General features: G+C 34.8%; 1 protein-coding gene across 1 annotated transcript; it reads left to right on the forward strand.

Moving 5' to 3' along the window:
- Positions 1-11,925: 11,925 nt before the first annotated feature.
- Positions 11,926-15,551, forward strand: LOC125834490 (disease resistance protein RUN1-like). Its single transcript, XM_049513636.1, has 6 exons — positions 11,926-12,362; positions 12,435-13,539; positions 13,622-14,064; positions 14,102-14,105; positions 14,155-15,060; positions 15,212-15,551. The coding sequence occupies exons 1-6, from the start codon at positions 11,926-11,928 to the stop codon at positions 15,278-15,280; spliced, it is 2,964 nt and encodes a 987-aa protein (XP_049369593.1). The 3' UTR covers positions 15,281-15,551.
- Positions 15,552-15,559: the final 8 nt, after the last annotated feature.

The following is a 15,559-nucleotide window of genomic DNA, read 5'->3' on the forward strand; positions in this document are numbered from 1 at the left end:
GGTTCGAGTTGCCTTTGTGGCCAGATGTTATAAGTTAAGTTGTTTTGTAACCTTGCGTTTGCATTGAGTTATTCTGTTGAGTTAGGTTTCCGCTGAGTTAAGAAAGCCAGACCAAGGGTTCGCTTAGGGCCAGAAATAGTCTCCGGGTGCCGGTCCCACCCAGGGTGTAGGCTCGAGGTGTGACACCATACTATTAAATCAAAGTTTGTTATATCAGTCTGCAGGGAGGTAAGTCATTTGAAGAAACATCGGAGAATTTCTAAGGCCTATCAGCTCCAAACTCATGTCTAAGGCAATCACTATCCTACACCTAGGTTAAGGCCAATAACAAGCTACCAATCATCATATCAAAAACATTTCAAAAACCACAAATAATGATAAGATCAACACAACTATACATTAGCATGCTTGATTTCTCGAAAACCCAAAAATAAGATTAAGCTATGAATTCTAACAATTAAGCATGATTCAACTATAAATCCATCCTAATTCTAGCTATTAAACATGAATTTACATTTATAAGCTTAATCTAAAGGTCGGTAAGTCATAGCCTACCTCAATGCAGATTGTGTGCACTCCAAAATCATAATTCTAGATCTTTCCCCTTCTGAACAACCTCCGATTACTACCACGTCACCACAATGATCACAACTTAAATACGGATGTTTAAACACTAAAAATGCAATAATTGGAGATGGCCCCGAAATTGAGTCAAAAAAAATTTTGGGACCTATGTTGTGAATCTCAAACAGACTCCATCAATTAGTCATAATTAGCTTACTGAACTTGTTCCCCAAAAATGGGCACAATTAAAGCTCGAAAATAATTAGAAACAGGTCATGCAAGAAAATGATCACAAGAACACCATTAAAGAGACTTGGGCAGTCTATCTAGACAAGAAATTACCTCTGAAATGAGCTTTCCACGCCTCCTCGAATAATCCCAAATGAAATCCATAAAAAACCCCAACAAAATGCAACATGAATCAACTAATTTAGAGGCTCCTAGTTCTTAAAATTGTAATTTGAATAAGCTATACTAAGCTGAAATCGCGACTGGTATTTATCAACAAAACCCAATTAAATAACCTCTACGAACATGGGACCCAATTGATGGTCGCAGAAGGTTGGGACCTCAAGGCATCGTGAATGCAGTTCCTAGCCCACGATCGTGAAGGGTCAGCCTATTTGCTCACGCATTTGCAGTGCAAGGCCCGCGAACGCGATGGCCAACCCATCAAGCTCCACAAATGCGACATTGGGCTTGCGAACACGGAGACCAAGACTGATAGTCACCATGAACGTGGATCAACGCGTGCTAACACAAAGGGTAAATAGAGGCTACACCAGCTGATGCACATCAGCTGGTTCCACAAAGTTGACAATCCCCAACACAATGCTCGAGATTCATTCAGAAGCCCGTGCATGTAAATAAACTATGCTAACCAACCAAATTCAGCATTCTAGACTTCATGGAGATGTCTAGACTTCCAACCAATGTCGTATTGACGTAATAAGGGTCCTACACATAAACTCTATTTTAAGCCATAAGCTACAAAATTGCTCGAACTAGGCTTGGAAGCCTCGGGATTTGCACCAAATGTATGGTGGTTATAAAGCAATTCAAATAGTTGCGATGATTGAAAAGCTACCTCCTTGGTGGAGAGACTTCAAAAACTATCTAACGTAGAAATTCAAAGAGATGAAGCTAGAAGATCTTGTGATTCATCGCAATATTGAGGAAGATAACAAAATAGCCAAGAAAAAGTCGTGTGGGAAATCAAAATTATGGGAGCTAATACTGTTGAAGAGGCACCTCTAAAAGGTAAGAAAACAAAGAAGTCCACTAAAAAATAAAGAAGGGGCAAGCTAAGAAAAAGTTCAAGGGCAACTGCTACAATTGTGGAAAAGCTTACCACATGGCTCCTGACTGTCGTCCCCCAAAAAAGAACAAAAACAAGGGTCAGACAAACATGGTGGAAAATATGGATGATGTGGATGGCCTTTGTACTATGATAACCAAGTGCAATTTGATTAGAAACCCTTGGATAAGAAGTCACATGTGTCAAAGTTGAGGTCTCAAAACAACAACCAGAATATGTCTTGTACTCAACAAAGAAAAAGCAAGTGCAGTATTAGTACAAAAACCACAATGTACTGGTAAAGATCATACGGCCAGTTCTAAGGTATGAATCTAGAACAAGTAACCACAATACAGTAACACAAGTCAACACATCTAACCTTAAGTCAACCACAAAAATAGACTCTTACAATTTTTTACTTAACAAACACATGAAGCATATCCCACGGGTAGGCACCTGTGATCATATGAGGTCCGGGTAGATTGTTGTGTGATGGTTGAATTGCTTGTTATTTGGGTGATTTGTATCAGACTTAAGGGAAATGGATACAAACTATAGAGGTAATGTTGTTTCGGTGAGATTTTTTTTGTACAGATAAACTCTATCATATTAAGGTTTTTAATTTTGAGTTTTGTTTTTGTGGTTATTTTAGTCACCTTGCATATTCGTTACATTATGTCGTACAACGTCCCTGTTGTCTTGGGGTGCTACATTTATGCATGCAGGTTATTAGGAAGACATGGATCCTTGTTATATCTGGTCCATTTTTATTGATGGTTTTTATGTTCCATTCATTCCGTAGTTTTTGAGTTTTCGGTCTTCTTTTTCTTTTATAGATAATGGGTATGTCAGGCCTCGACCTGACTAGATGTTAGTGGTTTTTCAATTTAGGGACTTGAAGATTCATGTTGTTGGTCGAGAATGTCAAGTGTGGCCTTACTGGATTTGTCATTAGATTATGCTTATAAGATTGTGGCATGGATAGCATTACATTTTTTTACATTTCAATTTTTTTTGTTGAATGTTATTGATTTGATGTGGACCCGATAGCCCACTTGCATTGTTTGATTTGGTTTCACTTGGTTTGCTCGGTCAAGTGAGGCACTAGGTGCCAGTCGGGACTCTTTCTTTCATAATGACCCTCATAGTCATCTTCATGTTTTTGTGTGCTTTGACTATTTTTCCCCTATACATAGCTCCTATGTTATGTTTTTATGTGATAGGATGGGAGACACTTCCCAAGGTAGTCGGGAGAGTTTTGAGTGAGTTTTTCCTATTTTGGAGCTTTTGTGTTAAAAGGGTTAAATTCAGTTAACATTCTCGAAAAATGGGCTTGGATTGGAAATTTGTCAACTTCATTAGCTCTAGAGCGTTGAGTTTATTCTAGTAGGACCCTTGGTTAGAATCCTATAGTGGTCAGGTTGATTTTGTACTTCATGGTTATTTTTTGGTTTTTAATTATTTTGGTGGTAGTGTTGACTTCGGTCAACATTTCATCAAGACAACATTCATTGGTTGATTCATCTTGTTGAATCCAGAATATCATTTTTAATTGGGTAACATATTTGATTTGCATTTGAAGGATCCTAGATGAATTCTAAGGTCTATTAAAGACTTGAGATTTTTTATCCTAAGATGTTGATACAACTGCTCCCGCGAGAGCTTGGCTAGCTTCAAAGGATATGCTCCTACAATGATGGTGTTGCTTCATTGATATCAATAGCCTTCACTGCTACAGAGCCTTGTCGCTCCAGCAAGCTTGTGCTAGCGAGCTTTTATCCTCTCCGGTGGAGTCGGAGGAAAGGTTGACCTTTGCTCTTGCGAGCCTTTTCCCGCTCTAACAATGTTGCACCTGCGACCAATGGTCCACAAGTGTGACGAACCCTGATACTTTTAAGTCTCATCACCCTTCTAATTCCATATCAGTGTGCTCCCATTTTTTGTCCATTGTCGAGTTCATGATGAGGAGATTTTTGCTCATTTTTGTCCATTTTCTTCTCCTTTGCCATCTATTGCATATTCTAACTTTTATTCTGCGTTTTGTTCTTGATTTGAACCTCAAAATTCCCTTACTTTTAAATTCTTCAAAGTAAGCTTTTGAACAATTTGAGGTATGAATTGACTTCTATTTGCACATAACTTTGGGTCATGTGATCCTCACCTTGAGGGTAACATAATAATGGAGTTAATTCTTCATTTTATCATCGATCTCCAAGGGTCAACTTTTGACCCATTCTATGGTATAAAATTTTAATATCAATATGGATATCATTATTCCCGTATTGACGTATAATTTCTGTTTTCAATAGCATGACAGTGGCATGAGGATTTTCTGAAAGAAAAAGTTTTGAGTAGAAGTTCGAGTGCGATTTCGACATTGAGGTAGGTTACGACTTCCTTCTTTAGACTTAGCATAGTTAGTTCTTATATAAATTGACTTGCATGATTGTTAGAAATGTGTTAGAATGAATTTAGGCTATATTGATTCTTTATTATGATTTGGCCATTTTTGGGAGTTTAGACTATTAGCCTAGCCTTAAGCCTTAGTTTAGGTTGATTTTTTCCTTAGCTTTGACTAGTATAGAATCCTTACAATGCTCTTAGGGGATTTAGGATTTAAACTTAGTTCTAGATGTTGTAAGTTTCTTGTTAGAATATTTAGGTGTTTTCTTTTTGTGGTTTTGGCTTTATCTATGGTATTGTGATGGTGGGCCTGAGGCCTTGGATTTGGACAAACAATAAATCCTTGTTAGTACCATTGTACTATGGAGGGTGTCTACCCTATTTGATTGCGTGATATGAATATGTTAAGGATTGATGTAACTGTGAATGGAATACATCTACATGCATTTTCTTGTGAATTTTTGGGTTTTTAAAATTACAGGCCTCAGTTTTACTTGATTGGGCCCCGTGGGAGTGTATTTCAAAATTACAAATGAAAATTTTGTTTTTACGAAGGATTGTGCCATTTTTATGGGATTTCAACTTTTAAAAAGAGATTTATCCTAAATTTGTTGGTCCTAAGGTTTCTTTGAAAGATGTACTATTTTCTTATTTACTCATAGCCTGAGGTGTGATTTCGGATTTTACTTTATGATGATGAGTCTAGGGTGTGATTTTAGTTGGCCTATAGATTGAATTTCAGATCTTATTGTTTTTGCATTTGTAGTTGAGCGGCAGCATGTCTGCACAACGTCTTGGGGAGACTACAGCGGCCAACAAGGGGGATTCAGAGACTTTTTACTTTATGTTTTGGCCACATATGCAATGCATCATCTCATATTGTATGTTTGTATGTGGTTGGCTTGCATTTAGTGTGACTTTAATCCTTGTTATTGGTATCTTCACTATCGGTACTTATGAGAATGATTCTAGTTAACTGTTACTTCATAGTGTTAGCACTATCGTGCCCCTTATATTTATACAATTTCTTTATGGGTTCAGTCAACCTATTATTCCTATTGAGTACCCTATGTTTTAAGTACTCATAATGAACTTCTGCCTCTTATTCTGATGTAATGCCCAAAACGAGACACCCTTGTTGATTTTTGATTATTCAAGATTGTTGTTGCTTTGATCGTGGTGAGCTCTTGATGTCTAGAGACTTGCTACCTTCCTTCTTTATTATGTTGTTTATATTTTGTATTTTGTGAGCAAACCTATTGTATATAGCTCTATCCTTGTACTTGAAACGCTATTGTACCAGTGCCACTAGGCTTGAAATTCGTTCTTGTATATATTTGTCTTTCCTGGTCACTTTTAGGCCCTTGTTGTATATTCTGTACTCTTTGTACATATCTATGATATGGTCCCCTTATTATTTTATCATTGCTTTTGTGTTAGTTATATTCTAGCTTTGTTTATCGCGTATTAGTTGGATTTTGGCTTACCTACTAGGGGTTTATGATAGGCGCCATCATGATCCGATTTCGAGTCGTGGCAGTTTTGTAGAGTGCCAAATTTGTAATTAGTGTAAAGATATGTCATAGGAATTAAGCTTACACATTGTGTCTAGTAGAGTCTTGTTTACGGGTATGTTGTGCACTACACTCAATATTAGGAGGCTACATGACAAGTGTCTTAATTTGAATTTATGACAAGTGTCTCTTATCCAAATAAGAACTTGAGAAAAATGGAGAAAAAAATGAATGGAGCATAGCCAAATCTCAATTTTTCATCTCCAACTGCAATTGCTGTAAAAATATGGTCAACAACATTGAAATAGTCTGTTTGTCGGAGGAAAAATGATGCTAAAAGAGATTTATAATCATGCTAGAACAAATAAATTTAATTCAAGAAATACCTTTCGAAGCTCTATGTTTAAGTAAATTTGTAAATGTAACTCCAATTCTATCTATTTTTGCAATGATCCCAAATTAGTCATGTGTCTCATTCTTCCTTTAGGTTAGAAAAAGACTTGTATATCCATCACATTTTTATTTGACTGAAACCTAGACAAAAATAAATTTGTTTTCTTTTCTGTCAAAAATAAGATTTTGAATCCCAGTTAAATAGAATATAGCAAAAACTACATAATTAATCATTGAGACTTTCTATCATAATTATAATTCGAAAATATAATTTAATATCATAATAAATTACAAATAATCGCACCATATATTTGTTCTCATGTTAAGGTTAGAGTGAAGTGTCAATAATACACCTAAATTTTTTATCTCATGTTTTTGTGTTTCATACCTAAACTATTGAGAGTGTGAGTTCATACATAAACTATCACTCATAATTAGTTTGAGAAACACACCTCAGTAGTGTATGTAACACTCTCTTTTATCTAAAAAAAACTTGTCACATGGACAAAACATTTCATCTTGACAAAAAATAAATAAACTATTAATACTAGTTAAAAGTTAAAGATTAAAATATTACTATCTCCCCCCCCCCCCCTCAGTATCCCTGACGATTCCCCCTCCCCCCAAAACCACCCACTCATTCCCGAATTCTTTTATATATCATATATTATTATAAGTGGGAAGCTCCAAAGTAAAAAGTTGAATTATCATTTTTCCCTTTTACTAAATTAAAATTTGATTAATTATTTAATTAAATACAAATATTTTAATTACATAATGGTAGAATTTAAGTCCTTAAGTACTTTAATAATTAAATTATTATTTTCTTGATAAATGAGTACATTGATATTGCTTTTAATTATACTCATAATTCTCATAACGGAAGAATTTGAAAAGTTATGATTCATTATCATATCATATATATTACTAATGTATCATATATCATATATCATATATTATATCATTCATATATTATTAAAAGTGGAAGCTCCAACCTTCAAAGTTGAAAATAAAAAGCATATCATATAGTAAATGTTCAAAGTGGGAAAGTATTATATCAAAAAATGAAAGATGACAATGTCCATAGAAAGTTGCTAGACATTTTTATCCCTTTTTAAAGACTTAATTTGTTATTCTATATTTAATCATACCATATTGTATTAGCTTTTCTCATCAACGTCGAATTACAAGTTCACCATTGCAATAAATCAAAATATTATAAAACATTTAATTAAATATTATACAAGCATATTTTAATTACTTGAAAGTTGAAATACAAGTTCAGCACAGTACAAAATTTACGACCCTTCATTGAATTAAAATCAAATTAAATAGTAATGTTTAAATAATATAAATAGTGAGTAAATAAAAAAAATCAACAATCATATTTTAATCCTCTACATTCAATTCTCCTGAAATGTGTGAAACTAATTTATTCGCACCATTACGTACTTTTGTAAGTAACTTCTTACACAAATGAGAAGTTGAACAATTTCTTCCTTAATGAGTCAATTTTATTTTTTCACCTATTATGAGCATATGTAATGTAACTTACACATATTTTTTGCATCTACAAAACTTCATTTATAACAATATGAATTACCTCAATTATTACTGCTAATTAATTTAATTTTTCTTCTTCTCTCCTATTAATTGTTTTTCACAACGTTCCACATTCTTGTTATTTTCACAATATTTGATTTATCTTCATTAAATGATTTATCGTAAATACTTCTGCACATGCACAATTTTTTGAAAGTGTAACAATTTTTTGAGAAACTGAAAAATTAGTCCAATTAAACTGACTTGATATATTTATTGTTTACAATTAATGTAAACTCATGAAAAAAAAACACACATATATGGATTTGTGATGGGTTTTCAATCCAAAACTCAACATGTAGTAATTCATTTCTTAAGGTGGAGTGATTTGGATAGCAAAACAAGAAACTGTTGTACCAGTAAGAATTTTGACTAACTCAATAATTTCTAATTTTTTGTTTTTATTTTCTTTTTTCTGTGAAGAACATATGAATTGTTACCAAGTATGTAGGTCACTGTTGTTATCTTTATATTTTACTACTTTTGTTCTGTGTTGCTTGTATTTCGCTGGATGTTCACGTGATTTCTTAGCATATTTTATTTTAAATTTTCTTGTCACCTTTAGCCTTTAACCAATCAGTTCTAAACTAAAACTTCAGGCTAGAAAAATGTTTTCATTGCAAGGATACTTTCATATGTCAAAATGAAATTTCTATCAATTATAAAACTTTTTTCTATCAGAAAGTACATTTATAATTAATTATAATGATTCTATATAAATTAGTATGGGATACACGTGCAATGCACGTGTCCAGAACTAGTTATTTTAAACAAAGAAAAACTACTCCACCTCATCTATCCCTCGCTCTCTATTTTTTTTCTTTAACATTTTTCTCGTTTTGTGTTAGATATATACATATCTTTTTAGAAAAGTGTCTTTTTACTTGTGTACCGAATATAACACAAATCGGAATTTTATTTTATTTTTAAATCTTGCGGCAAGTAGAAATTACTTTTTAAAAACATATGTATATGTCTACAACAAAACGAGAAAAAAATTGAGAGCTAACGGTTAAGGGGGTGAGGTATGGAATATTTTTTTTTAAAAAAATAAAAATAATATCTAAATTTATTTTTTTTGGAGGGGACGTGGTTTGGGGATGAAGTAAGAAATTTTTTTAAGAAAATTAAAAAAATAAAAATAAAAATTGTGGGGCGGGGGTTGGGGGAGAGGGGTGTTGGGGGGTTGCAGTTGGAGGAGGTGTGGGGAGTAGGGTAAGAAAAATATTTAAATTCTATTTTTATAATTTTCTTTTGAGATAATGATACTCTAATCTTTAACTTTTAAACAATATTAATAATTTATTTAATTTTTGTCCATATGGAATGTCATGTGACAATTCTTTTTAAATAAAAGAGAGTGTAATATACATACCATCAAGAGAATGTAATAAATGAGAGAAGTGTGTTTCTCAAACTAATGAGTGATGATTTATGTGTGTTTTTGACACTTCTCCCTTCCAATAGTTCAAGTATGAAATTACAAAAAAAAAACGAGATAATTTAGGTGTATTTTTTATACTTCTCCCTTATGTTTACTATACCATGACAATTGGGAACAACATAAAAGGTGTGTTTGGTAAGAAGGAAAATATTTTACTAGAAAATGTTTTCCTTGGAAACATGTGGATTTATGACTTATTTTCTCATGTTTAGTTGGTGAATAGAAATTATTTTTTTAGTGTTTGGTTTGTGAATGAAAAACATTTTTAAAACAATATCTATTATTTTTTATTAGGCAGTAGAAAATAACTTTTTACCCGGAAACCAACCTTGATAATGATCTAGGACATGGCCCCGACACGCGAACTAGGAAACAATTCCAACGACAAATTTGAAATCCGACCCTGAAATCTGACCCAGGACCTGACCCTCACTTTCGACTCGAGACCTAACATTCAAATTGGGACATGATATCCGACCCAACACCTGACCTTGACACCTGAACTTGAACACGATCCATCATTCCGGATTTTGACTTCGACACTCGAATTGACACCCGACTTCCAAATCAAGATCTGAAGCCGACAACAACAATTGATGCGAGACCCAAGATTCGACTTTCAAATTGGAATTTCGACTTCAACTTTCGAACCGGGATCCAATCACACCCGACTCGAAAACTTAACTTTCAAATTGAGATTTAAATTATTTTAAAAAAAAAAAAAACAAAATTTTGAATTTGTTTTGTGTGTGTGTTGGGGGAGGGGGGCTGGTAGGGGGGGTAAGAAAATAAAAATTTGAAAATTTGAAAATACTTTTCAAAAACAAACTTTTAAATCGAAAATATTTTTCAAAAACAAACTTTTAATTATTTTTTTGGGGGGAGGGGGGCTGATAGGGGGTGGGGTAAAAAAATAAAAAATTTAAAATTTGAAAATAATTTTTCAAAAACAAACTTTTAATTTATTTTTTTTTGGGGGGGGGTGCTAGGGGGGTCGGGGTAGGGTTAAAAAAAACTGAAAATATTTTTCAAAAAGACAAAAATAGACTTTTAAATTATTATTTTTGAGGGGGTGGTATGTTGGGAGGGGTTGGTAGTGGGTAGGGGTAAAAGATGGAGTGGGGTAAAAATTAAAAATTGAAAATATTTTTTAAAAATAAATTTTAATTAATTTTGTTTGGGTGGAGGGGGCGGGGGGTAGTACTAGTAGTGGGTTAAAGAAAATAATGAAAATTTAAAAAATTTAATATTATTTCAAGAATAAACTTTTAATTTTTTTTTGTGGGCGGGGGGGGGGGGGGGGGGGGGGGGAGTAGGTGTAAGAGGGTCAACTCAAATCGATCTAACGCACTTAGGCAGTCAAGACACTTAAATTCAACACACTTTACTTTTTCACTCTCGTTCCAGATTAACTCTAGACACGCATACGAAAGTAGAACACACAAGCACGTTACAGGAACAATCCCCAACTTTCTATTTAACTCGCATCACAAAGAAGCACACAAATAGTATAGCCTTACAAAATTCGACCAAAAGACATGTTGCTTAAGACTAGTGTGCTTGTGCTTCTAAATAGGCCACAACGCCCAATCACATGTCAGGCACATGCCCACAAATTCAATTGACAAGCCCAACTGATAAGCCAAATTCAAAATTTAAACAAGTCTTATATATAATGCTCATAAGTCTCCAACGGCTAGAAACTGTCAATTTCGCATAACTTCCCACGCGTGTGCGAGGCACACACGGGCAACCTTCAGCTTTGGCGCAAAAATCTCCTTCAACTGCCCAATCTCGCATCTGCCCACGTGTCAGTCATGTGCACTGGTCCTGCCTCACCCAGCTTGTCATTGGGGTCCAATCTCCTCAGATGTTGCCCTTGCCCAACACTTAGGCTTCAAAACTTGTTTAGCCACGACCTTGTCACTATCACAACTTCTCCTTGCCTTGCCTTAGTCTGCTCAGCCCTTGTCATGCCTTAGCCACATCTTACCTCACATGCCTTAACTTTTCCAGCCCTTGTCATGTCTTGGCCACCCACACCTTGCCTTGCATGCCTTAGTCACGTCATTGTCAAAGTCTTCTTTTATTTGAACTTAACCTTGATTGAAGTCGTTGGGCCTTGACTAGGCTCGTCATGTAAATCTCTAGTCAAGTCAAAGCCGCTCGAACCATCAAGCCGAGGGTATAACAGTAGGGTAGACACGAGTTGTACAGGGTAAAAAAATAGAAAATTTTAAAATTTGAACTATTTTTCAAAAATAAATTTTAAGTTGTTAATTTTATTTATTTATTTTTAATTAGGGGGAGGGGCTGGTTTTGGGGTAGGGGGTGGGACAGACAAAATAAATTGATTTTTAAAAAAAAAAAAAATTTTAAAAATTTATTTATTTTTTAATGTGGATAGTTGGGGTAAGAAAAAATATTGTAATTTGAGATTGGAGGAGAGTTTTGAAAAATGTTTTTCTTAATATTTGAAGAAATGTCATATTTTCCTTAAATTTAAAGAAAATAATTTGATTTGAAAAATATTTTTCAAAACATTTAAGATGAAAAAATTGGAAAACATTACCAAACACACCCAAAAGACAGAGTCCACTTCAACATAGAATATTAAACATGATTAGTTTTGACTGTTAAAGTAGCCCTCCATACTCTTGTGCTCCATTGCTGGTCTTTACTTTGATTCTACTTGATCAAAGAAGAAAATGTCTCATCAGTTCGTTCATCATGTATTTTTAAGTTTCAGAAGCAAGACCTTTGGAGATCATCTTCATACAGCTTTGTTAAATGCTGGTATCCCTTCATTCAGACCTGATGATAAAGAGCTTGATAAAAATCTGCAGAATTCAATTCAAGAATCAAGAATTCTAATAGCTATCATTTCAAAAGACTATGCTTCTTCATACAGATGCCTTGATGAACTCACCCATATGATTCAAACCAAGAAAGCTTTTGGAAATTTTCTTCTCCCTGTATTTTATGATGTAGATCCATCAGATGTGAGGAAGCAGAAAGGGAGCTTTGAAGAACCTTTCTTTAACTTTAAAAAGAGATATAAAACAGAGAAGGTGGATCAATGGAGGGCTGCTTTAAGAGAAGTTGCTGATTTGGGAGGAATGGTCTTACAGAATCAAGCTGATGGGTAATATTTTTCTGAATAAAATATCTGTTTATCTCATTCAATTCTTGTTACTAAATTGTAAAACTATTTCAGATCTGAGTCGAGGTTTATACAAGAAATTGTCAAGGTGGTTGTAGGAAAACTGAGACGTACTGTATTAAGTGTTGATCCCCATCCGATTGGAATAGATTCTCGAGTCAAAGAAATTGATTTGTGGTTACAAGAGGGATCCAATAATGTAGATATTCTTGCAATACATGGTATGGGAGGTATTGGCAAGACTACAATAGCCAAAATAGCTTATAACCTGAATTTTGATAGATTTGAAGGCAGTAGCTTCCTTGCAGATGTTAGAAAAGTTTTAGAAAAGTATGATGGTTTAGCTCGTTTACAAAGACAACTTCTTTCGAATATTCTTGGGAAGAATGTTGAAAAGATATATAATGTTAATGAAGGGTCTGTCAAGATTCAAGAAGCCATCAGCTGCAAAAGAGTTCTTCTTGTTCTTGATGACATAGACAACATAGATCAGCTAAATGCGGTACTCGGTATGAGGGATTGGTTTTATCCAGGTAGCAAAATTATAGTAACAACGAGAAATGGTCACTTATTAAGTTCTACTGAAGCATGTAGATGTAGGATGTATAAGCTAAAGACTTTGGATGCCAAAGAATCACTTCAACTGTTCAGTTGGCATGCATTTCGGGATGAAACCCCCCCGTTAGAATATATGGATCTTACGATAGATGTTGTACATCATTGTAAAGGAATTCCGTTAGCTCTTAAAGTGTTGGGTTCGTCTCTTGGTGACTTAAGTATAGAGATTTGGGAAAGTGCATTAAGGAAATTGAAAGCTATTCCAGACAGTAAAATCCTTGAAAAACTAAGGATAAGTTACGAATGTCTACCAGATGATAATGTTCAAAACCTATTTCTTGATATTGTCTGTTTCTTTGCTGGAAAAGACAAAGATTATGCAGTAACAATACTTGATGGATGTGGTTTCTTTTCAGTCGTTGGCATTCAAATTCTTGTTGACAGATGCCTATTGGCAATTGAACATAACAAACTGATGGTGCATCAATTACTTCAAGACATGGGAAGAGAAATTATTCGGGAAGAATCCCCTTGGGAGCCCAGTAGTCAAAGCAGGATTTGGAAACACAAAGATGCCTTTAACATATTTCAAGGGAAGACAGTAAGAAATCTGAATCTTTGATTTTTAACGCGCAATCATCCATATCTATGTGCCTTAATGTATGATTTTCGTTATCATGTAGGGTACTGAAAGGATCCAAGGTCTAGTTCTTGACATCCGGATGCTGAAGGAGGTAGAATATGTCGGGCAAAAATTGAACGGAAATGATGTTGAGCACTGGCAATTTGAATGTCCTGCAGATGTGAGATCACTGAGAATGACTGATGCAAACTCACAAGGGAGACAGAGTTTAACTGTTCTCGAGCTGTTCAGAAATGTCTTTTCAGAAACTTCAAATGGTATACTGTTTGAAATTGATGCATTTTCAAGAATGAAGAAGCTGAGAATTCTACAGCTTACAGAAGCAAAATTCACTGGTAGCTACCAATGGTTTCCTAAGAGTTTAAAATTGCTTCATTGGCGTGGATTCTTTTTGAAGTCCATTCCAAAGGATTTTCCTTTGGAGAGCCTGGTTGCTCTCGATATGAGGAGAGCAGATTGCAACAAACCTGGGAGGGAACTAGGGTAAATCTTTTAACTTCAGTTTTAGCATTGACGGTAGGAAAGTTGATAGTATGTTAATAAACATGATGTACTTGTTATTGGCTATTGCAGAAGCTCAAGTTATTAAAAATTCTCAATCTTAGTCATTCCCATTTCCTAAGAAGAACTCCTGATTTTTCCGGGCTTCCTAATCTGGAAAAACTCATTTTGAAGGATTGCGTAAGATTGTTCCATATTCATGAATCAATTGGAGATCTACAGGAACTTGTTCTCTTGAACCTGAGAGACTGCAAGAGTCTATCGAATCTTCCAAGAAGCTTTTGTCAGCTCAACTCCTTGGAAACACTTATCATTTCTGGCTGTTCTGGACTTGCTCTATCAACAATTGATCTAGGAAATCTGGAATCTTTGAAAACCCTTCATGCAGATGAAATTAATTACGATCACGAGAAATCATGGGTTGCACTCTGGCAATCTTGGTCATCCAAATTAAGAAAATCCCCTGATTATGACAACTTTTCACTATATTCTTTATCAAGTTCACTGGTTAGCTTAAGTCTGGCAAGATGCAAGCTAACAGATGATGCTCTATCACTTGGTGTTAACAACCTCTTCTCATTACGCCATTTGAATCTAAGTGGAAACCTGATTTCTAACCTACCACAGAGCATCACAAATCTAAGTATGCTTCAGGACCTTTGGCTAGATGCGTGCCCGAACCTCCAATCACTCCACAATCTTCCTTCAAGGCACATCAAGCTGAAGGCTACAGAATGCACATCACTAGAAAGAGTTACAAATATGCCAAGCCTATTGGAGACTCATACATTATTCTTGGATGTTAGAGGCAGTGAGAAACTAACTGAGATTCCTGGATTGTTCAAGCTGGAGCCAATAAAAATTTTTGAAGAGGAAATGGTGAACACTCTGAACCATCTAAACCTGGATGATATACAACATGCAGAAGTGGAACTATTTAACAGGCTTACCAACACAAAAAAGAAATATTCAGTGCAGGTAAGCGTTGTCTGTCAAATGAATTTCATCTGTCTTGTAAGCTTCTTTCCTACTAAAACCACCCCGACAATTAACAAAACATGTTTCATAAGAAAAAACGAGAAATCTCCTATGTCAAAATTTTCATGCTGAATATTTCTTTTTCCCATAGGGACTCTATGAGTTTGGCATCTTCAGCACTACTTTCCTGGAAGTGAGATCCCAAGTTGGTTCAGCATGAAGGGTGAAGAAAGCTTACTGACTCTGAAAGTGGATTCTCTTACTAATACAAAGATAATAGGACTTAATATCTGCATTTTATATTCACGTTCCAATCATCAAAAATCTCGATGCTGGGAAGAAAACCAACTTGGGAACTGGTATTCTTTTTTCATCAAACTGAATAATTTGTCCAAGGGTGTCAAATGGATTTATGCCCCAACATTCATAGGCATTCCAGGACCAAATGAGAACTTGACATTTTTATGCCAGTGGAAATTGGGAACGTACCTTGAAGCAG

This window comes from Solanum verrucosum, unplaced genomic scaffold, assembly GCF_900185275.1.
Source record: "Solanum verrucosum unplaced genomic scaffold, falcon-dt-bn FXZP01000287.1, whole genome shotgun sequence".
Taxonomy (NCBI): Eukaryota; Viridiplantae; Streptophyta; class Magnoliopsida; order Solanales; family Solanaceae; genus Solanum; species Solanum verrucosum.

Bases quoted from the DNA above. Each gene is read 5' to 3' on its own strand.
- LOC125834490 (XM_049513636.1), top strand. From the start codon at position 11,926: ATGTCTCATCAGTTCGTTCATCATGTATTTTTAAGTTTCAGAAGCAAG. The intron at 12,363-12,434 runs GTAATATTTTTC...AAACTATTTCAG, and splicing joins TTACAGAATCAAGCTGATGG to ATCTGAGTCGAGGTTTATAC. The intron at 13,540-13,621 runs GTAAGAAATCTG...GTTATCATGTAG, and splicing joins ACATATTTCAAGGGAAGACA to GGTACTGAAAGGATCCAAGG.